This window comes from Vombatus ursinus, unplaced genomic scaffold, assembly GCF_900497805.2.
Source record: "Vombatus ursinus unplaced genomic scaffold, bare-nosed wombat genome assembly UNPS02014807.1, whole genome shotgun sequence".
In the NCBI taxonomy this organism is placed as follows: domain Eukaryota; kingdom Metazoa; phylum Chordata; class Mammalia; order Diprotodontia; family Vombatidae; genus Vombatus; species Vombatus ursinus.
The window spans coordinates 11,408,615-11,431,222 of record NW_020954585.1 but is presented as its reverse complement, the minus strand read 5'-3'; the positions used below and the strand labels follow the sequence as shown (position 1 = coordinate 11,431,222).

Sequence of the window (22,608 nt, the reverse complement as noted above, 5' to 3'; positions counted from 1 at the left end):
AGTATGATTCTTGTTTTTTCCTAAAGTTCTGCTTTTAATTCTTGATTTTATTCTTTTATCAGTGTTGATTCCAAAAGAAAAGCCACCCATCACAGTTGTTGGCGATGTAGGAGGAAGAATAGCCATTATTGTGGTATGTGGACAAAGGACCTTTATAATTTAAAATTTTTAGAAATAAATATGATAGCCTTAAAGAATTAAAGGTTATATCTATGCATAATAGATTCACCTAATTAAATATTACATGCATCATATTTCATTAAAGTCCTATACCAAATGCCTTATTGAGTATTGTAGGTGACCTTGGGTTACTCAAGCTATTCTGTTGTGACATAGTCTTTGGCAAGTCTTACCAAGCTAGAAAAGCTTAAAGCAAGGACCCAGTGATGGGTTTGTATGTGTGTGGTCTGAGAGCTAGCCCAGATAAATTTGAGGAGCCTCATCACTCAGTTGAATGTAGAAATTTTTTGGCCATAACAACACATGAAAGTCATCTATTGAGTAATAGAAGAATTGCAATCAATAGAGGGAATATCCACAATGATGAAATTACTAATCCTTATATTGTTGAAGTATAAGTACATAAAATAGGCAGGAAATGAGAGAGAAGTTGCTGTAGGAATGTTACTAACACTACTAAATCCTACAAAAAGTAAAATAAAACACAGATGACAATTATCTGAAAAATCTAGAGCTCTGTAAAAACTGCCTTTCCTCATAAAACCCTCCTCAATTCAACATTATTCATTAAGGACAGCCTCAAAGTATTTTCTGAAACTTTTGTTTGTATAAGAAGAATAATTCAACCTTAATGCTAGCTGCTGCTGGATTAATGTTTTGTCTTGGTGGTAATGTGGAGTCTGAATTTTTTAGTTTCCAAGTAATTGTGATAGTCAGGATTATGAATGTTCTTTTAAAACAGCCTTGATCATGAAGCAGTATCAAAACCCAAAAGAGGACTTAACCCACACCTGTCAACTAGCTTGATAACTTTAAGTCATTAAAACTATCCCAGCAGAGAGAAGCCATAGTTGAAGCATAGATTTGCCAATCCTTTTACTCATGTCTTCCTTTTATCTCCTTTTGCCTCTCCTATTCATCTTCTCCCCTATTGTACTCTCTCTTTACTATTCCATGTTGACTCATCTGATTATTCTTTCTTTTTTTCATTAAACTGAAATGAAACCCTTCAGTGATACTAGTGATTAAAAGCTCAGTATACTTTACTTAAAACTTTGAAATCGAATGTCAGTTTGATAAGAAATAAGTGGTGAAGCTTCTCTTGGGATCTTTTAATTTCTAATTTATTTGTCTGTCCTTAAACTGCTAAAAGAATATCATTGCCTCAGTTGTTTAAGGATATTTCCAGACTTACCGAATTTTATAGTTAGAAGGAATCTTAATGATCCTCTAATACAACCCATTCCCCAGAGGAATTCTCTCTATAACATACTTAACAAGTGGTCATCTCTTCTCTGCTTGAAGCCCTCCAGTAAGAAGGAACTTGCTGCCTCTGGTACCATTCCATTTTAGGACATCTCTAATTATTATGAAGTTTTTCCTGAAATCAAAACAACATTTTCCTCCTTGCAATTTCCACCCATTATTCTTGGTTCTGCCTCCTGGAACCAAACAGAATCAGTCTAATTCCTCTTCTCCATGTGATAGCTTTTTTTTTTTTTTAAGTATTTGAATACATCTATTCTGTTCCCTTTGAATATTCTCTAAATTATGCCTAGTTTAGCCATTCTCCTTCCTGGTTGCTCTCCTCTAAATGCTCTCCAGATTATCGGTGTCCTTCTTAAAACTTTTGACTCCAGAACCAAACCCAGCAGCATTCCATTTGTGGTCTGACCAGGATAGAGTACAGAATAATTCCCACCTTCTTATTCCTGGAAGCTGTTCCTCTTTTAATGAGGCCCAGTGTTGCTCTGGCTTTTTTGGCATCCAGGTAACATTGCTGGTTTATTAACCTTGTAGACTACTTATACTCTCCCCCTCATCTTTTCCAAACAAAATTCTGTCTAGTGACACTTTCCACCATCTTGTACTTGTGAAGCTGATTTTTAAAAATTCAAAATGTAAGACTTGACATTAATGCCTTCTGAATTTCATCTTTAGCTCCACACTAAACTTTAACTCTTTAGCTACTGTAAGCATGGCTTTCTACTACACGTTGAGGATACAAAGACAAAAACAAAATCATATCTGCAGTGCAGGAGATTCAGATGAAGAACAGCAGGGTTATACAGGATTAGCAATAAACAAAATTATTTCTACTGACAAGGCGAGGAAGAGAATAGATGCAAATGGGGAATGATTTGGGTATGTGGCCCACTATTCCCTTTTGTTAGAGGCAGCGTCTGGTACAGTAGCTCTGAACAGGAAACCATGCTACAATATTTGCACTGTGGTCTAAGTAGCAGAGCAGCTTAATACTCAAAGTTTTCAGCAAAGAGTTGGATGGCGCCAATAAGAGACTGAGCTGTCATCCATAAAGGAAGATAGTAGTATAGTTTAGACCAGTGAAATGAGGTTATTTTTTAAATTACCTAATTAAGAGTAAGGAATGAGGTTCAGGGACACAGGGAATTTAACTCTGTGCCACCCAGCAAGAGGCTGGGAGCAAGAGACCAGTAATGCCCAGTCTCTAGGTTTATTAGCCTTAGACTACATGCATCCTGAGGAACTGGAGCTATACCAGTCAAGTTAGTTTTCACTGGCTCACCATACTTGCCTACCTTAAAAATTTTTAGGGTAATCCCTAAAATGGTCCAGGCTCCTTAAAGGGGGCTTGAGTTGGGTGGGCAGATGAGGCCTTGATGAGAAGTGTTGGAAAGGGTAAGAAGGGAAAAGAGATGGGGGAATTAATGACAGGAATAAGTACAGCCATTCCAGAAATGAGTTCATTTTTGGCCACATCTGAGGGGAGGTCTATATATGCTAAAAGAACATAAATTTAGGGGTGTGTGTGTGTGTGTGTGTGTGTGTGTTTATGTACAAGCATAAATGCATATACTTATATATGTGTGTGTATATATGTATATAATCTGAATGTATGTACTCTCTACAGTTTAACGTAGAGTGTAACATTCAAAAAGATATATTGGAACCATTATTTGAAAGGCTAAGGAGTTTGAATTTTACTTTGTCAGCATTGGGGAGCTAATTTTGATCAAGGAGATGCCTTGCAATAAACAGGGTTTTACAAAGCTTGCCCATGATCTCACAGCAGTGAGATCAATTAATCAGCAAGTGTCTACTGTGTTTCTTGCATTGTGCTGGGAGCTGGGGATACAAGTATAAAGAATGAACAAATCCCTACTCAAAAGGAACTCGGGAATATAGCCAAGTATATGCAAGGTTAAGAAGGACCTACACTAGTGTCCTAAAAAGGAAATTCAGTACAACTAGATTATTTGATGGGGAAGGGGAAAGTCACACTGAGAAAAAGACAAGGTTTGAAGCCTGAGTGATTAAGGGAATGATGATACCAGCAACAAATAGAATTACATCTACAAAGGAAGCTTATTTTGGTGGAAAAGATGAGTGAGGTTTTAGCACATTTAAAGTCAAAGCTTTATTTATTTTTACTCTCAAGTCTTTTTATACACATATACTCTTTTTTTACACACTCACACACTTTAAAACTTTCCAAAACCCCAGATTATTCTGATAAATGCTCTTTGGTAAAAAAAAATTTTTGATATAACTAAGACTGCCTTCTGATTTTATTTTATAAACTCAAACTGAAATGAACAGCTATGAAAAATTAATCTGTCACCTCAGAATATTTAGACAATTAGACTCTCACTATTACGAAACTTAACCTTTCAATGTAAATGAAACTATTTGATATCATCTAAACTTGTTCTGGGTCTGTAGTGAGCACAAGACAAATCCTCACAACACTGGTATGTGCCATATAACTGAATCATGTATAAAATGGTCTCTGAAAACTGCTAACTGCGTTAAGATGAAAAGTTTCCTAATAAATCTTAGGAAATCTTTCATACTTAATACATAAGCATTTATTAGGTGTCTATTACTGAGGGCCTTTTGGTGAATTACTGTGAATAAAAAGACAAAAAAAATAGGCCCTGTCCCCAAGGAGCTTACATTCTATTGGAGGACAAATCCCTACTCAGAAGGAACTCAGGAATATAGCCAATATGCAAGATAATTTTTGGGAGAGGAGGAGCAATTGTGGGGATCCAGAAAGGCTTGGTGTAGAAAGTGGCATTTGAATACAATTTGAAGGAAACAGGATTCCAAGACGTGAAGGTAAAGAAGTCTGTTCTAAGCATGGGGTACAACCTGTACAAAAGTAAGAAGATGGAAGATGGAGCAACAAAAAGAAAACCAGTTTGACAGTACCATAGAAGATGTGAGAGAGTCGTGCATAATAGTGTTAGAAAGGTAGCTGGAGTTCAAGTTGTGAGAGTTAAAAGTAAGGTGAAAAAACATATTTAATGCTAGGAGCAGCAGGAAGGAAGGAGACAAGCATTTTTATTTTTTCCAAATACATGCAAAGATAGTTTTCAACATTCACATTTAAAAGATTTTGAGTTCCAAATTTTTTTTCTCCCTCCTATCTTCCCTTCCCCAAGACAGCAAGCAATCTGATATGGGCTATACATGTACAGTCATACCAAACATATTTCCACATTAGTCATGTGAAAGAAGAATCTGAACAAAAAGAAAAAAAAGAGAGAAAGTAGCATGCTTCGATTTGCATTCAGACTTTATAGTTTTTTCTCTAGATATGGATAGTATTTTCTATCACGAGTCCCTTGGAATTGTCTTAGATCATTGCATTGATGAAAAGAGCTAAGTCTATCAAAGTTTGTCACTGCACTGTGTTGCTGTTACTGGGTACAATTTTCTCCTGGTTCTGCTCTCTTCATTCAGCATCAGTTCATGTAAGTCTTTCCAGGTTTTTCTGAAATCTGCCTACTTGTTTCTTATAAAACAATAAATAGTATTCCATTACATTCATATACCACAATTTGTTCAGCCATTCCCCCATTGTTGGACATCACTTCAATTTCCAATTCTTTGCCACCACAAAAAGAGCTGCTATAAATATTTTTGTACATGTAGGTCCTTTTCCCTTTTTTATGATCTCTTTGGGATACAGTCCTAGTAGTGATATTGCTGGATCCAAGGGTATGCACAGTTTAATTGCTATTTGGGCATAGTTCCAAAGTGCTCTCCAGAATGGTTGGATCAGAAACAAGCATTTATTAAGTCCCCTCTGTGTGCCACCTTGGGAGGTAGATGCTATTAATTATCCACATTTTATAGTTGAAGAAACTGATTCAAAGACAAAGGTTAAGTGATTTGCCTAAGGTCACACAGCTTGTAAGTATCTAAGGCAGGTTTTGAGCTTGGGTCTTCCTGTCTCCATACCCAATTCTCTATCCTCTGCATCACCTAGTCATTGGAGTTTATTGAGTTAGGGGAGTGTTCTCATATGGATAGACTGATATCTATTGTTTTTTATAGGGAAATACTTGATCTGGGACCACCAAATTTAGTAAGTATTAACAAAATAACGTTTTATGGTTATTTTACATCTACATCCATTCCTCAGGTTTGCTGTGCAATCATATTGAATTCATCTGGTTTCAAGTTATAAAATCAGCAAGGTTTAGTTATTTTTTTAATTAATTATTTTTAGTTCTCAACAATCACTTCCATAAGCTTTTGAGTTTTAAATTTTCTCTCCATCCTCACATCCCTCCCCAAGATGGCGTGCAATCTGATATAGGCTCTACATATACATTCTTATTAAACATTTTCACATTAGTCATGTTGTAAAGAAGAATTAGAACCAATAGGAGGAACCACAAGAAAGAAGAAACAAAACAAAACAGAAGAAAAAAAAGAGCAAATAGTATGCTTCGATCTGCATTCAAACACCATAGTTCTTTCTCTGGGTGTGGATAGCATTTTCCATCATGAGACTTTTGGAGATGTCTTAGATCCTTGCATTGCTGAGAAGAGCTGAGTATCAGGTTAGTTATCACACAGCATGGCTACTACTGTGTACAGTGTTGTCCTTGTTCTGCTTGCTTCACTCAGCATCAGTCCATACAAGTGCAAGGTTTAGTTAATAACCATCCCTTTTTAAAAGTAAATAAAGAGAAAAACTAGTCAAAATGTGTTTAGATGCAGTTTGATAAAATTATTCATTTCCTTGCTTTATCTGTGCAAGATGGAAAAAAAAATCATCTGCTTTCAGTTAAAGAGAAATTAATACGTTGTCATCAGGATTTAAGGCTGATAGCACCAGGTTGGGAAGGTGATATTTGGCTATTGAGACTATATTTTAGGAGCAGCTAGGTGGTGCAGTGGATAGAGCACTGACCCTGGCATCAGGAGGACCTGAGTTCAAATACAACTTCAGACCAGATACTTGACACTTACTAGCTGTGTGACCCTGCGCAAGTTACTTAAACCCCAATTGCCCAAAAACAATCCAACAACTATATTTTGATGAAAAATCCCATTGCTTGGTATTTATTCCAAGAACATCCAGGCAAAAAAGATATGTCCCCTATACAGCAAAACATTGATAGCAGCACTTTTTATAGTAGCAAAGAAGTAGAAACAAAATAGATACCCATCATTTGGGGACTGGCTAAACAAATTGCGGTACATTTACGTAATGGAATAATTTTATGAATACAGAAAAGTATGGCATGACTTACGAGAACTGATGTAAAGTGAAGTATCGCGTCCAGGAAAACAACATACACAGTGACTACAGCAATGCAAATGGAAAGAACATCAGCAAAAGAAAAGGAAACTGAATGCTGTGACATTATAATGACCACACTCTGTCCTGTGCACTTCTCTCCCACTGAAAACAGAAGTAAGAATGTAACTCTTTGCCTTCTTTGAAGAGGTAAAGGACTGGCAGATTTGGTTGAGTGTTGATTAGTTTAGCTGAACTCTTCTCCCCACCCTTACCCTTTTAAAAATTTGTCAAAAGAGATGGCTTTCTAGGAGGGGAAGGAGGAATGATATATTGTGAAATATAGGTGAAGTAAAAACAAAAAATAATTTTTTAAAAGAAACCATATATTGAAAATATAGGCACCTTCTTATTTTTATATCCATGTTCCATCTATGCTACCTTTAGCTCTTTCTGTGCTATGTATCTGAATCTCCAGGCTTAGTCTTTGGCAGGTCTGCTGCTGAGGCAAGGAAATTTTGTTTATTTGGTGCAGAGCTTCTATCTCTCAGCATTACCACAAAGCTATTTTCTTTTCTCACACAGGCTGTCCAGGATTCAGCCATACCACTGCATTATTTTAGCCCACCAAAGCGGAAAGCCATCAAATTGTATTATTCTCTATTATATTGTATTCACTACTGTGTTATATTATTTTCCATCCTTTTCATCTTTTCCACAAAAGTAACACGAAATACTTTGTCATTAGCTGGGTAAACTGTATCTTTGGCAATATTCTTATCTGCTAATTAAGTAACCTTTTTCTTTCTTTCTGTATTTCTTTCTTTCTTTCTTTTTTTAAAGGAAATAAGATAGTTTTAGAGTGACCTGTTCATGACATAATCACTGTTTCGTTTTCTAGATTTCTTTGATCTGTTCCAGAATTTTTCTAGAAATTAAAGGTGACTTAGAGATGGCAGACACCATTTGTTATCTTTGTCCCCTTTGGGGGATAAGAGGGTGGTATTTTTTTTGTCTTTCATATGTTATTGACAGTGGTTCATGTCCCCTTTGCCATTTCTTTCAGTACCTGAGGTTGTTGTTCGTTTGGGTCTGGTGACTTGAATTCATCAAAGACAACCAGGTTCTTATTGTGCATTTTTGTTCTTTTATTTCTAGTGTGAAGGTCATTCTCCTTAGCGGAGAAAAAAGAAGCAAAATAACATTAAACTAGCTTCTTTCTGATCTCGTTTTTGTCCTATCCAACTTAAGGGGCAGTCATATCCCTTCTTTTATCAACCTCTTTTCCCCAGTATAGCAAAAAAAGAAAAACAAAAAAACTCCAACCTACTCTTTTTGTTATCCTGAGCTTCCTTTGCCAGTGTCGGGTTTTTCTGAGCTTTAGCAATCCTGACACTGTTTTTACAGGACCACATTCATATTCATTCTGGTTAGCTGCCCTTGCTTCACTCTTGTCTACATCCTTTTAGAAATCTTTGTTGTTGTTACATACATATTCATTTCTTAATTTCCACTTTTCATCCTGCTGGAATTATTTCCCATTGAATTTTAGAATTTTATTCTTGAGAATTTCCCATTTCTCCAGGGCTGTGTCTTCACATAGAGAATTTTATTCCATAGGATCCTACCTACCCTTGAATTAGCATCTCTAGTTTCTCTTACTCATTGCCTAAACTTTAGACATTTATAGAGATTTCAAGCATTGGGTCCTATCACTGACTCCTTTCTTGTATTTTGTCTCCTGTGAATTTATAAGTGTCTCAGCTACTATTCTTCTTTCATTGTAACTACTTTTATGACATATAGTTTGGCGAAATTGTGTGTGTGTGTGTGTGTGTGTGTGAGAGAGAGAGAGAGAGAGAGAGAGAGAGAGAGAGAGAGAGCTTTACCATCCTTTTTATTTTAAAGCTCAGTTGATAAGATTTTAATACAACAAACAAATATATTCTTACCGACTTTTCTTACGTATACTATATCCCTGGCTAGGAGTCTGTCATTCCTATGCTTTTAATTCCCATGTCTTTGAAACTGGGATGTGAGGGTGGAATGTGGGAAAGTTCCCTTCCATATGACCAGGCCCCAGGTTATTATTCCTCTGCTGGATAATTGGAATGCAATAATCCAAGGTTATGGTTATTACTGGCCTAGCCTTAGTTGTTGTTGTTATTTTTAAGGAGAAATAAACAGCTAAACTCTGTGTGTGTATATGTGTGTGTGGATGTGTGAAAAAGATGCTCCACACTATTTTAGTAGGAAGTTGTTTTTTTAGAGACCTTTTTGGAAGGTAATATGGCACAGTGGGAAAAAAGCACTGGTTTTAGTTAGAAGACCTGAACTCAAGTCCCAACTTATTAGCCATGTAATCTTAAGTCACCTAATCTCTGAGAATCACCTATAAAATAATAACAGTGGTAGGTGACACGTTATTGCTTTAAGGTTTGCAAAATGATTTACGTATGTTATCTCATTTGAGCCTGACGACAAACCTATGTGAGATATACTTTTACTTCTCAAGATTCTGAGGCTCAGAGAAGTTAGGTGACTTGTCCATGGTCATATAGCTAGTTAGTGTTGGAGTCAGGATTCAAACCTAGGTCTTTCCTGACTTCCAAATCCAAGTTTCCTTTTCATTCTATCATGTGTTCTGTGGACAGAGGTGAAAATACACATATTGTTTACCTGACAGAGTTGTTGTGAGGAAGTCATTTTTGTAAATTTTAAAGCAATAATTGTAAGTTACTGATCAAAATGTGTTATATTTCTAATACTAATTTATAATTTCTAAGGAGGAATGCACATTCATATAGCTTTGATTTTGCTAATGTTACACTTTCCAACAGACCCAATGATGAGGTCTGACAAATTTAAGTCTTTGCTGTCTTTGTTACCAAGAGAAAGGTTTTATATAAACCAGTGATATTTCTTTTTTTGAAATCTCAAGATATTTGAACTTCAAAACAAATTACTTTTAAAACATAAATGAGTTTTAGAATTACATGATATAACATGAATATGAAATAACATTATTTTTAAAATTAATGTCATTGTTTTATAATCTGTGAAGATTTTTACACAGTTGGCTAGGTCCCATGTGCCCAGATAAGTCTTTCTATATAAGTGGTTTCATGAAAATATGTATTACAATGACTTGAGTAAAGTTCAAAGTGATTGGCTTTTGGTTCCCTTTTTTAATTCCTCCCATGTCTTTAGACCTTTAAAAATTCTCCTTTATTTACTGTCTGACTGTTTAGATCATCCCCATTTATTATTGTACCTCTGGTCTAGTCATGCTAAATATAACTGAATTAATTCTAGTTTATTAATTTTTTTCCTTTCAGTTGCCACATACTGATTCACTGTTCTGTCTTTGTCAGAGAAAGTAAAGGTCTGGGGAAGTTGTCTTTGAATTCTATCTCCTATATAAATTCTACTTGGTATTTCGAATAAATATGCTGGGTTACTAAGCCAAAGTAGTGCTTATTTGCTTGTGTTAAGTTGTAGAGCTACAAATTCAGTTACTTTATTATATCAAAAACATCTCTTTTTTTAGGGGCCTCTAGGTGGCATAGTGGATAGAGTACTGGCCTTGGAGTCAGGAGGACCTGAGTTCAAATTTGGCCTCAGACCAAACACTTGACACTTACTAGCTATGTGACCCTGGGCAAATCACTTAACCTCAACTGCCTTTTTAAAAAAAAATCTCTTTTTTAAATTCTGTTTTAGACTCCTGTGGATATTATCTAGATGTTGCAAAATATTTTGTTGCCTTACGATAATTGTAAAACAAGCTATTTCCAAATTGTTTCTCTGATTCCGTCTCAGAGAAGTACTAATCTATTTTTGTTTTATGTATAATTTTACAGGATGACATTATTGATGATGTCGACAGCTTTCTTGCAGCAGCAGAAACACTGAAGGAAAGAGGAGCTTATAAGATCTTTGTGATGGCAACCCATGGTCTCCTATCTTCAGATGCTCCCCGATTAATAGAAGAATCTGCTATTGATGAGGTAAATAAATTTGCTTTCCAGATTCAGAATAGCATTCCAGCACTTTGTTAAAGCTAAACTTCAACTGAGGTAATGTGGGAAAATCTGTATTATCCTATACTTATTCAGAATATATTCAAGGTTTTGGCTATTTTAAGTTTTCTTTTAAGAATTGGTAAGAGTCATTTTTGGTGAAAATACTTACCTTCCCTTGGTCTAACATGTGTATTACACAAAACTAAGAAGAGAAACAATGGTAATGGGGTAGAAGAATCATAATAATCTCTCACTTATCTGGCAGCCTTGTTCAGCATGGGACTGAGAAGCAGAAGAATGTTTTTTAAAAAGACCTAAGCAGCTAAACTACATGTCACAGAACAAAGCTTCTGCATTTGAAAGAACCACTGAAGAGAGCTTCTACAAGAGCCACTTGGGCCCTTCCACAGGTCCTTTACCTGAATGTTTGATACTCTTAACAAATTTGATTATCTGGTTTCCTAACCCACAAAAATTAGTAGTAACAGTTAAGGAAAGGATATCATTCTAAAATGCAGTTTGTAATACTGCTGTGAAGATATATAAAATGATTGTACATTTTGACTAAATATCCCATTGCTAGCGTATAACCCTAAGTCAGAGACAGAAAGAAAAGTCCCACATGCACCAAAATAGCCATGGCGTTTCTTTAGAACTAGAAACAAAGCAGATGCCTACTACAGTTTGGTGGTATATCAATATAATAAGACTGTTACTATGTTGTAATGAATGGGAAGGATTCATGGAAACATGAGGTTATATGAATTATGCAAACTGAAGTAAGCAAAAAAAACAATATAAAGAGACTACAAGAACGTGAATGGAAAGAACAAAAACAACAGAATTAAATCTTGTTTATTTATAATGACCAAGGTTGTCTGAAAAGAAGAGCTGAGAAACATTGGAAAGGTTGGAGACTGTGGTTGTGGAAAAGTGCATATTGATATGTTAGTTTTGCTATACTGCTTTCTCTTGTTTCTGTAAAAAAAAAAAATTTTTTTTTTATAAACAAGGAATGGTTCTCTGAATAGAGGAGTAAAGAGAGAGATGTTTAGAAATAAGGATGAGGAGAGAACATGTGAAGAAATAGCAAGTGGGCTTGTTTGGCTGGAGCATACTATGTGAGGTGGGAAATAATGTGTAATCTACCTGGAAAGATAAACTGGAGTCAGAGTGTGAAGAGCTTCTTCATGCCAGAGTTTATAGTTTATCCTAAAGGCAGCAGGGAGCCATTAAAGCTTCTTCAGTGTGCTTAGACCTTTGATTTCAGAATATTGGCAACTCTCTGGAGAGCAGAACAAATAGGAGGGGAAAACAAATAGATGAAGGGTAGCCAGTTGGGAGGCTACTGAAAATAGTCTAAGTGAGAGAGGTGATGAGGGCTTGAACTATAATGATTGTAGTTGAGTGGAAAATGGTAATGAATGTTATATATTGAGGTGGAAGAAAAGATTAGTCAGTTGATGGTATATGGGGATTAATGAGAGTAGTAGGTTGTGGATGACTTCTAGTTTGTAAGCCTAGGTGACTGGAAGAATGATGGTTCCCTTATCAGAAATAAGGAAATTAAGAAGAGGAGACAATTTGGGGCAAAAGATAACAAGTTTTATTTGTGGCATGTTGATTTTGAGATGGCTTTGGTACACCCAGAAAGAGATGCCCATAAGGCAACTGGAGATGTGGAACTGAGGAGTGAGTGGTTTAAGGGCAAAATAGATTTAGGAGTCATCTATGAAAATAATAAATTAAATCCATGAGAGCTGATGAAATCACTGAGAAAGCAGAAAGAGAAGAAGCCAGGACCTATCACTGAGGTATATGTTACAGTGTGGGCAGGACATCCATGAATATCCCACAGAGTAGACCAAGAAAGGTCACTGTGATAGGAAGAGAACCACAACAAAAGCAATGTCAAGAAAACCCATGAAGGGGGAGTATCCAAAAGGGGGCTTGGGTGTAGGGGAGGAAGCAGCAGAGAGGTCAAGAAGGATGAAAAAAGTCCATTGGATTTAGCAACAAAGATCTCTTTGTGTCCTTAGAAAGAGCACCATTTAGTCTGTAGAAGCCAGATTGAAAAGGTTTGAGAAGTGAGTGGGTGGTAAGAAAGTGGAAGCAGCAAATGTATTCAGCTTTTTCTAGAACAACATTCTATACCTGTAGGCCTCCACTTCTACTGAGAGTAGGGAAGTATGCTTCATAGAACTGTGGAAACAAGATTAGTCATTGCATTCAGTCTGTATTTTGTTGCCTTTTGAAGATGGTTTCTTTTACGTTATTGTAGTCATTGTGTATATTGTTTTCCTGTTTCTACCTTGTTCCCTGGATTAGTTCATGTAAGTTTTCTCAAAGTTTCCCAGAATTCCTCATATTTGTTGGTTTTTTTACATTGCAATAATTCACTTTTTATAAGTTATTTATTTTGCTGTTGCTTAATGAATGGGTACACACTTTAGTTCTTTATTTTTTGCTACCACAGAAAGCGCTGAAGTCTGAAACTTTAAGCTTAAGCCTTAAAATTCAATCAGATATTCTCAGTACTACCTATGGGGATGGGGGGTGGGGAATTCTTTTTCTCTTGCCACCAGAGAATCTGGTTGTGCCTGTTCAGTGTGTGTGTTAGCTGCTGGGGAGAAAAAAGAATGTGTATGCCTCATTGGTAAAATCTTAATGAAAATATTCTGGGACTGCTTGTTCAGTGACTACAAACTTGACAAGGATATAGATAAACCATTAGTAGAAGATGCTGGTATCCTGCCACCAAGACTACCCTTGAAAATAAAAAATTAAGACCTATTGCTGGAGAGCAAATTAAGTAGTTTTCTCAACCTTATATTTGATTTATTTCTCTTGGCAGGTAGTGGTTACCAACACAATTCCACATGAAATACAGAAACTCCAGTGCCCCAAAATTAAGACCGTGGATATCAGCATGATCCTTTCTGAAGCCATTCGCCGAATTCACAATGGAGAATCCATGTCTTACCTGTTTAGAAATATAGGCTTGGATGACTGAGGGGTTTTTTTGCTTGTTTTTCATTTAAGCTAACAAGGGCCAAACTGGAAATGTATAGAACATGTACTGTGAAGTATCATGCTTGATCTTAAATATTTCAAAGGAACCATTTTGGAGGGTGGAGAGGGTTATGGGTTTTTTCCCACCCTTTTTTTTCTTGATTTCTTAATCTATACAGATAGACCAAATTTTTAACAGTTAGGTAGGGTTGGGGAGGGGGGGTTTTGTGTGTAACTTTTTTTTTTAAAAGTACATTCCCAACTTCCCTGTGTTTAAGAACAGAAAGGGAAAAAAAGATCCAGTTGTTTTAGTTTAGCTCACTATTTAAAAACAATATTTTAAGGTCATAAACCACCCCTTTTCCAAAGTTGCTTGATTCAAGTGATTTAAGATGTTAATAAAACAAATTAATCTGTGATATTTGACCTTTAAAAACCAAAAGGTTATACTCTTGTACACAGTGACATTTTGTAGACATGCTTTTATAGAAAAGCATATGAAATATGCACCTGTATTTATTTTCTGCAACAAAAAGGAATAAAGAATTTGTTGTGTGATTTTTTTTTAAACTTTTATTGAGTTGTACCATTGGTTTGCTTGTTAAGAGATAGCTCTCCAGTTGTAATAATGACAAGTTGTATTTTTATAGTTCTTCAAGGTTTACAAAGTACTTTGCTCACGATAACCTTCTGAGGCAGCAGTGCAAATATTATTTCCCTTCCCCCTCCTCCTTTTTTTTTCCAGGAAAGGAAGTTGAGACTCAAAGGTTGCAACCCCATAGTCATGCCACTAGAAAGTGTTGTAGCTAATATTAAGACTTGGGTCTCTTAGCTCTCTCTGTGTTTCCACCTTGTCATGTTGCAACAATAAAATATCAAATAAGTGTTTTCTGCATTCTTCTTTTATGGAAATAAAAAAAATTTGAGACTTTCTAAAACTTCTTTTGCAATATCAAATAGGTTTAATGATAGGTTTTTCTTTTCTTTATTCTCTGCATATTTCTATGCCTTTAGTGTTAGCATTTGAAGGATCTTAGCAATCATCATATAACAGTTGAGGAAACTGAAACCCAGAATGGGGGAAGTAAAGAAATGGAAAACAAGATGCCCCAGACCTTATCTTTCCTATAAACTTATATTCTAAGACTAAAAAAAATTAATGGGAAAAATACTGTGATTAATTAAATGATGTTTCATAGTAGGCCAGCAACAATATCTTTATGTTTATAACCACAAACAATTTATTTGAAAATTAGAAATATCTAAAACTGAATCTTTTGGTTATATGTTCTTTCCTCCAAATTTACACTTTCTTTGCTTTTCTTCTATTTTCAGTTTATTTCCAGGAGAATTTAATTAGAATTGGCAAGAGGTTTTAAATTTAGTTGTCACATCATTTTTCTCACAAACTCACAGGCATTCCTGCTTGACTCAGTTAAGAATTCTATTTTAAAAAACTACCAAACTTTCTTGGCTTTTGTGCTCCATTCCACTGGGCCCCGTTGGACCCAACCTGTTTCCATTTTCTCTGCCCTTTTTTGTTCCGTTTTTTAAAAAATTATTTAAATTTTATTTAATTTTAAAATCAGGAGAAACTTGCCTTTTCTCCACTCCTTCCCCCTTTTACCAGGTTTTTGAGGTATGGATTTTCCCCCCAATGTTTCATTAGGTCCATATGCTGTGATTGCCTCAAATTGTGTATATTTTATATATATAGTTTTTGTATATTGTTTCTTCCATTGCAATCTGAGATTTTTGAGAGCAGGACCATCTTTTTGCCTTTCTTTGTATCCCCGGTGCTTAGCGCAATACCTGGCATTTAAATGCTTGTTGACTGACACTTGGAAAGTGGCTTTTTGAAAGTAGCTTGTTCATTGGTACTCAGGTTGCTTTTGTAGAAACAAGCACTTCTGGGCACCTTTTCTTTCTCTGTCAAGTCAAAAATATTGTGAGGATTAAAGACATATATGAATCAAAAATCTGTGTGAGGAGTAAAGGCAGATATATGTAGTCGGCTATGTGATCTAGGTTAGGGAATGTTTTGGTATGAGGCCAAAAAATGATATGAGGACTCAAGACTGGCACTTCTAATTCTGATACTCCCTTCTGGTGGTGTGTTCCAAATAAGTCCCATTGTTTTTAGATGCACATTTAATTTGGATGGGTTCCCGCAGGATCTCAGAGCTACTATGGAGAAAACATGATGCCAGTAGGGAAGGTAATAAGCTTTTATATAGTGCCAGGCACTGTATTAATCACTTTAGAAGTGTCTCATTTGATCCTCACAACAACCCTGAGAAGTGGGAGATGTTATTATCCCCATTTTACAGTTGAGGAAACTAGGCAAACATAAGTTAAGTGACTTGCCCAGGGTCACATAGTTGGTGAATGTCTGAACACAGGTCTTCCTGACTGCAGGCCCAGCTCTCTATCCACTGGACCACCTTAGCTGCCCCGTAGGAGAGGATGAAAATGGAAGAGCTGAAATATTTTATAAACTGAACATAAGAATAATAATAAGAACTTGTAGAATTGTAGTTAGGAATTTTTATGCCCGAGGCAAGTACCACAAACCCCTTGGGTAAGTAGAATGAAACTCCACCTTTAACTGAAAAGAGCAGTGGAAGAAAAGACAGAGGCCACTGTGAGGAAGGCTACTAAGAGCAGGGGAGAGTGGCTATGTTTATGAAAGGAAGCAGCTCCACCCAGCCTGCTGTTTGGTACTTTATTTTTTTTTAACTGATCTAGATGCTAAAAGTCTGCTGTTTCTGTTTTGTTGAATGATGGTAAGGGCTGTCAGAGCCATAACTTTGGCGCCCCAGATAAATTCCTAGTTATCTTGCCCTAGATAGAGTTCAGCGAATTTGTAAGAAATAATGAAAGCAAATGATTAATTGTGAAGCACTTGAGAAATATCAATGGTAAGTTAACTTGTTAGAATATTCTCCTTTTAGACTTAAGCAAAGTTTAAGGTCATTAGGAGTAAGAACAGAGACATTGAACTTGTCTCCAGGGCATTGAGTGCTTCAGTATCTTTTACCCAGATGCTCATTTGCACATCAGAGAGGAATATTTTGGGAAATGTACTGGATGGTCTCCATAAGTTGGAATTCCTTTCCAACCTCCAGGGGGGAAATTAGAAACATTAGAATCAAGGCCCTGAAAGAACAGAGCTGGAAAGGCTTCTGCCAATTCCAGGCTAATAGTCTTTGCCCTTGCTGAAAGAGCACATTAGTACCAAGCTGAAATTTGTAACTATGCTGCCAAGCTCTCAAACTGTGCTTGTACCCAGCAATAGCACTACTAGGTCTGGTGACAAAGAATCAGACATTGAGGGAGCATCTTTCAGTTGGGGAGTGACTGAACAAATTGTGTTATAAGTATGTGGTGGAAATGATGAAGTGATGGTTTCAGAGAAACCTGAGGTTTCTGTGAACTGATGCAGAGTAAAGTGAGCAGAATCAGGAAGGTAATTTAAACAATAGCAGCAATATTGTAAAGACAAACAAGTTTGAAAGACTTAGGAACGCAGATCAACCCAGTGACCCACCAAAATTCCAGAGGGCTCAAGATGAAACATGCTACCCACCTCCTAACAGAGAGGTGATGTATTCAGTGTACCGAGTGAGACTTTTTTTTTTTAAACGTAGCCAACGTGGGAATTTGTTTTGCTTGACTTTAATGAAGGATTTGTTCTTGCTTTCTAAATTGGGGTGTGGGGAGAACTGGAGAGAAGACTGTGAATCTGAAAATAAAATTAATTTTTTAGAATGTGGCAAGCTGAATCGGAGTCTGGAAGTGGTGAAAACTACAACTACTCATTCAAGATCAAGCTCAAAGAGTCCAGAAGATCAGTCAGTCCAACAGAGACACCATTTCCTATGACAAACTAGACCAGCTTGGCAGGGGATCAGTACAGTCATAACCAATAGCAACACTTCATTTTTAAAATGAATTTTGTGAAGAATCTTTGGAGAGAAAAAGATCACTAAAACCTTTTATTTCCAGAGGTACAAATTCCCTTGGCCAAATATGTCCCTTACACATGTCTCTCACCACCGCTGTCCTTTGAAGTTTGTGTCCATTCTCTTACTCCTCTTCCCCAAAATGTGTATATTTATGGTTTTGGAGGATGAAATACTTTGTAACTATTGTTCTGGCAATGCCATTTGAGTAAATGCCTTTGCTAAGAGCTAATTAAGCATACTGGCTTATTGTTTATGAGAAGCACACTGGAGATGCATCCTGACAAACTACCCGCAGATGTGGCAACACAACTCTGTGTGTGAGCACAGGTTGGGGCAATGGGCCTGGAGGGAATGTTACAAACCAATAGAATCTGGGTATTTTGTATTAGGCTTGCAGTGGGGGCAGAAAGGGAGTTGAGGGTTTGAGAGGTTGCCCACTAGGGACATTATTAATAGGGGTAATAAGTAACATACCTTCAGGTTACAGTGTAACAGAAGAAGTTTGTTTTGCAGGTTAGTTGGGTTACTCGATACTCTGGCTGACATATTAACACATTTGTGAAAGACTGAGTGTAAAAATGCACAGGTTAAATTCCAATTAAACCACTTCCAGAAAACATAAGGGTAAGTTTGTTGTCGGTAATCATGCACTTAGACATGCAGCCAGTGCCTGACCCAGCCTGAAATAATGATTTAGTTAGAGGAAGCAATGTGACCCATTGGGTAAAATAATGCATCTACAGAGGACATGGCTTTGAATTTCTTCTCTGTCAGTCAAGACCTGTGCACTCTTGGGCAAGTCACTAAACCTCTCTGGGCCTCAGTTTCCTCATCCAATGAATGAGAGGGGTTGGACTAAATGACCTCTGAGCTCCCAACTCTGTGATACTAGTGGAAATCAAATTTGGAAACAAGTGGACAGCTACAGCCCTGAATTGAATATTGAATGAAGTCAGAGTAATCATCTCTGAAAGGGGGGAAACCTCAGATTTAGGACTAAAGACACCCAGAAGTGGTCTTCCTGATTGTCAGGAAAACAGGAATGAGTTTGCTTTTTTAGTGTCCCTAAAAAGAGAACCCAGTAATCTCAAAAATAATTGAATTATTTTAATACCAAGTACTTTTACTTTGCTGGGAGAGGGACTCACCTAGTTTTCAAAAGCCAGGGAGGAATGACTTCCCTCAAAAATTACCCGACTTTCTTATGCCACTACTAATTCATGCCTGTATTCTTCATTTTGTCACAGCTCTACTTTTGTTCATTTTCTTTCTGTTCTTCCCAAAAATATTCCTTTTAAGTGTTTCTGGTAGTGTTGCTTCTTTTTGGTATGTCCATTGCCATTTGGGACTTGGGGGAGGGAGTGTTAATGAACTAAATATCTTGTAGCCTTTCACTCCACTGTAATCTCAGAGGTTTGAAACTAATAATACTGAAAAGGAGGAGGACAATGACAACAATAGCTAGCATTTATATAGCACCTACTATGTGCCAGTCACTGTGCTAAGTACTTTACGATTACCTCATTTGATCTTCACAATAATCCTGTTAAGTAGATGCTGTTATTATTCCCATCTTACAGATGAAGAAACTAAGGCAAACAGAGGTTAAGTTACTTGCCCAGGTAAGTATTTGAGGCTGAATTTGAACTGAGGTCTTCCTGACTCCAGGCCTGGCATTCTATCCACTGTGCCAGCTAGCTACCTATGTGTGCCCCCATGAAAAAACATTTGGTTTCTTTTTTTTGTTTGTTTGTTTGTTTGTACGAAAAGAATATGAATGTTTTTATTTTTATACTACCTGTTCTTTGTGACTATTTCCCTTCAGCCTTGGTGAGAGACTTTCTTAGCAGTGTAAAAATTAAAGGGTTTTGTAAAAGAAGGAGATTTTGAAGAGGGATCATAATTTGTGATGCCTTGAGCACTGGTCCTACAACTGCTTGTGAGGACGTTCAAAGATATGTCTTTCCCTTTTTATCAAACTGAGATCTTTGTCTTTGGAAAATGAATAATGACTATGTTAATAGAGGTTTAGTAAGGTTCGGGATCCAAAGTGGGGTAGTAGGAGACACAGAGCAAGGAACAATATCGAAGAAGTAAAGCAAGACATTTTTATCAAGTGGCTGTACGATAAAGAAAGGCATTCAGGAAGGGTGGAAACAGGTCAATTCCACTGAAACCCAGTGGAAAGGGGAACCAAAACAAAGTCTGGTGGTTTTTTATAGGGTTCTTACTGGGGTTGATCAAGACCAGGCATTGGGAGAATCAAGCCACAAGCCTAGACCTGGGGATTGGTACTGATTCACATACCACACTTTGTTCAATCATTTTCCCAATCAACAGGTCCCAATTTGATGGGTTTGTGTTTTTCCAGGTTTTGTTTGTTTTGTAACCCAAAAAACTGTGCTGTTCTGAATATTTCAGCTTATGTGACATTTCTTTCATTGACCTCTCTGCCCTGTATAGGTCAAAGAATGTGAATGTGACTTTTATCACATACTTTCAAATTGATTTCCACAAGAGTTGGATCAGTTCACAACCTCATTGTGCCTACTTTCCATCACGTCTCTTGCCTTAGGACAAGGTTAAAAGGACAGGGTTAAAACAAGACAGAGAAAAGATGATACTTCTTCACTCTGGAAGGATTATGATTGAGAAGGGACAGGATCAAAGTCCATAAAACAAATGAAGAGAGTGAAAAAGGGAACATACACTCTGTGTGGCAAATCCCATAGTACTAAACTAGATGCCCCTCCTTTCAAGCTTTTCTTCTTGAAACTTGAAACAGGTGTTAAGGACAAGTACACACATATTTATAACAGTATTAACTAAGATGTGGTATGGGTTAAAAAATCAAGTTCAGAAGTAGTTTAAATTTATTTATATTATAATAACTGGTATTTATTCAGCATTTTAAGGTTTGCTAAACTTTATATCCATGGTCTCACTTGAGCCTTGCAACAACCCTGTGAAGTGGAGATTGTTAAACTCCATTTTGCAGCTGGGGAAACTTGAGACTCAGAGAACTTAAGTGACTTAATCCTGGTCACACATTTCACTTCACCTCTCTGGGACTCAGTTTCCTCATCTGTAAAGGAAGAGTGTTGGTCTCAGTGACCTCTAAGATCTCTTCAAATTTTAAATCCTCTGATCAATCTTCCTAATTGATGCCAAGTATTAAAAGTGGAGTATGAACCCGTTTCCTTGAACCTCAAATCTATCTAGCATTTTATCCCCAAATATGTATATAATTTGTATTGTCATTAGTAATCATAATTATGTAGGGCTTTAAAATTATTTGCATTTGTAGCCTTATCTTGAGACATTTGGGGCCCATACCTAATCTCTGAGGATGACATCCTAGAATCATCCATGTTATCAGAACAGGATGATCATTGTACAGATCTGACCCAGAGTGGCAAGTCTTACATAAAGGCATATTTCTGGCAAAGAGGATTACAACCTGCCCTCTCTATCTTCAATATAAAAATTCATTCTTCTTCTCTATATTACAAAGGAAGTTTTTTTTTTTTTGGTGAGGCAATGGGGTTAAGTGACTTGCCCAGGGTCACACAGCTAGTTAGTGTCAAGTGTCTGAGTTCAGATTTGAACTCAGGTCCTCCTGACTCCAAGGCCAAAGCTCTAGTGACTGCACCACCTAGCTGCCCTACAAAGGAAATTTTTAAAGGGGATGTCAGAGCTTCTGGGGGAAAAAAAAAAGACTCTCAGGGCTGCCAGAAATAGGGACAGAGTACAGATTTTAGGGGGAGAACAGAATTAACTAAAGAGTGTCATTTCACATTTTCTTGAAATCATAAATTTTCCATTAATTTTAATCTAATCTAGTTTTTTCCTTTAAAAATTACTAAAATATTATTTTAAAAAGAGCCAATAATAGGCAAAATGGAAATTTTAATAAATTCTTTCCTAGATTTCTGTCCCCTGATTTCATTGTTATCCCCTCCTTTACCTAGGCAGAATACTTTCATTCACTTCGATGGTACTGCAGGTTGTAAGGATTTCAGAACCCTTCTGCCACACTAATTAGACACACTCAAATCCCCTGAATCACCTTGTCAAATACGACCATCAGGAATGACTAAAAGTTCCTTTCCCCACCAGCAAAGTATTTTAATATCAACTAGACTCCAATTCCTCAGGAGTCTTCCCTTTCCCTCCCCACCAGCATGAATCAACAACAGTCCCCAACACCACGAATGCAATGGAATACTATTGTACTGTAAGAAATAGTGAATGCAAGGTGTTCCAAGAAACAATGGAAAATATGTATTAACTGATGGAAGAAAAGGGAAGCAAACCAGGAAAACAATATGCACAATGAATATAATAATGTGAATTAAAAACATCACTAAAAAGCAGTTGATCTAAGATTATTTGCAATGGTTACTAGACTTTGGGGAGTAAATGATGCTTCTCTCAATCTTTGATAAATAGAGTTTGCTCTGTGTGGTATCTTCTCTGAGATATGGAATCTCCAAGCTGCAGCAAAAGACTTTAAACATTTTTGGAATGAGAGTTAGTTTTCCCCTAGCTATGCATTCACACAACCTCCTCTCTTCTGTTAGAGTCAGAACTCTGAGATGCAGTGCCCATCTCTTGTGGCTATCCAGAACAGCATTTTGTGCCTCCAGAGAGGCAGGTTGCTTTGTAGACATGCAGCCTTGGATGCCATGCAGTCTCTAGTCATATGATTTTTAAGCGGAGGCTAGGAAACCAAATGACTTGTACTTTGAAGCTGTCCTCACCCCATGCAGACAGGTCATGGGCTGAAAATGACATCATCCAGTTGGTTTAATGATCAGTTCCTAATAAGAAAGCCCACCACAACCTGGTTTGTTCCTTTTTTGTCCTCATTCAATCTGTTGCTGAAACAGGAGAGATC

General features: G+C 36.8%; 1 protein-coding gene across 1 annotated transcript in view; it reads left to right on the top strand.

The window, feature by feature from the left end:
* Positions 1-14,630, top strand: part of PRPSAP2 (phosphoribosyl pyrophosphate synthetase associated protein 2) — a 75,177-nt gene extending 60,547 nt beyond the window's left edge. The window contains exons 10-12 of the mRNA XM_027875120.1: positions 63-133; positions 10,567-10,713; positions 13,583-14,630. Coding sequence (XP_027730921.1) covers positions 63-133; positions 10,567-10,713; positions 13,583-13,741 — 377 coding nt within the window. The 3' untranslated portion in view covers positions 13,742-14,630. The remainder of the gene's footprint in view (positions 1-62; positions 134-10,566; positions 10,714-13,582) is intronic.
* The last annotated feature ends 7,978 nt before the right edge of the window (positions 14,631-22,608 follow it).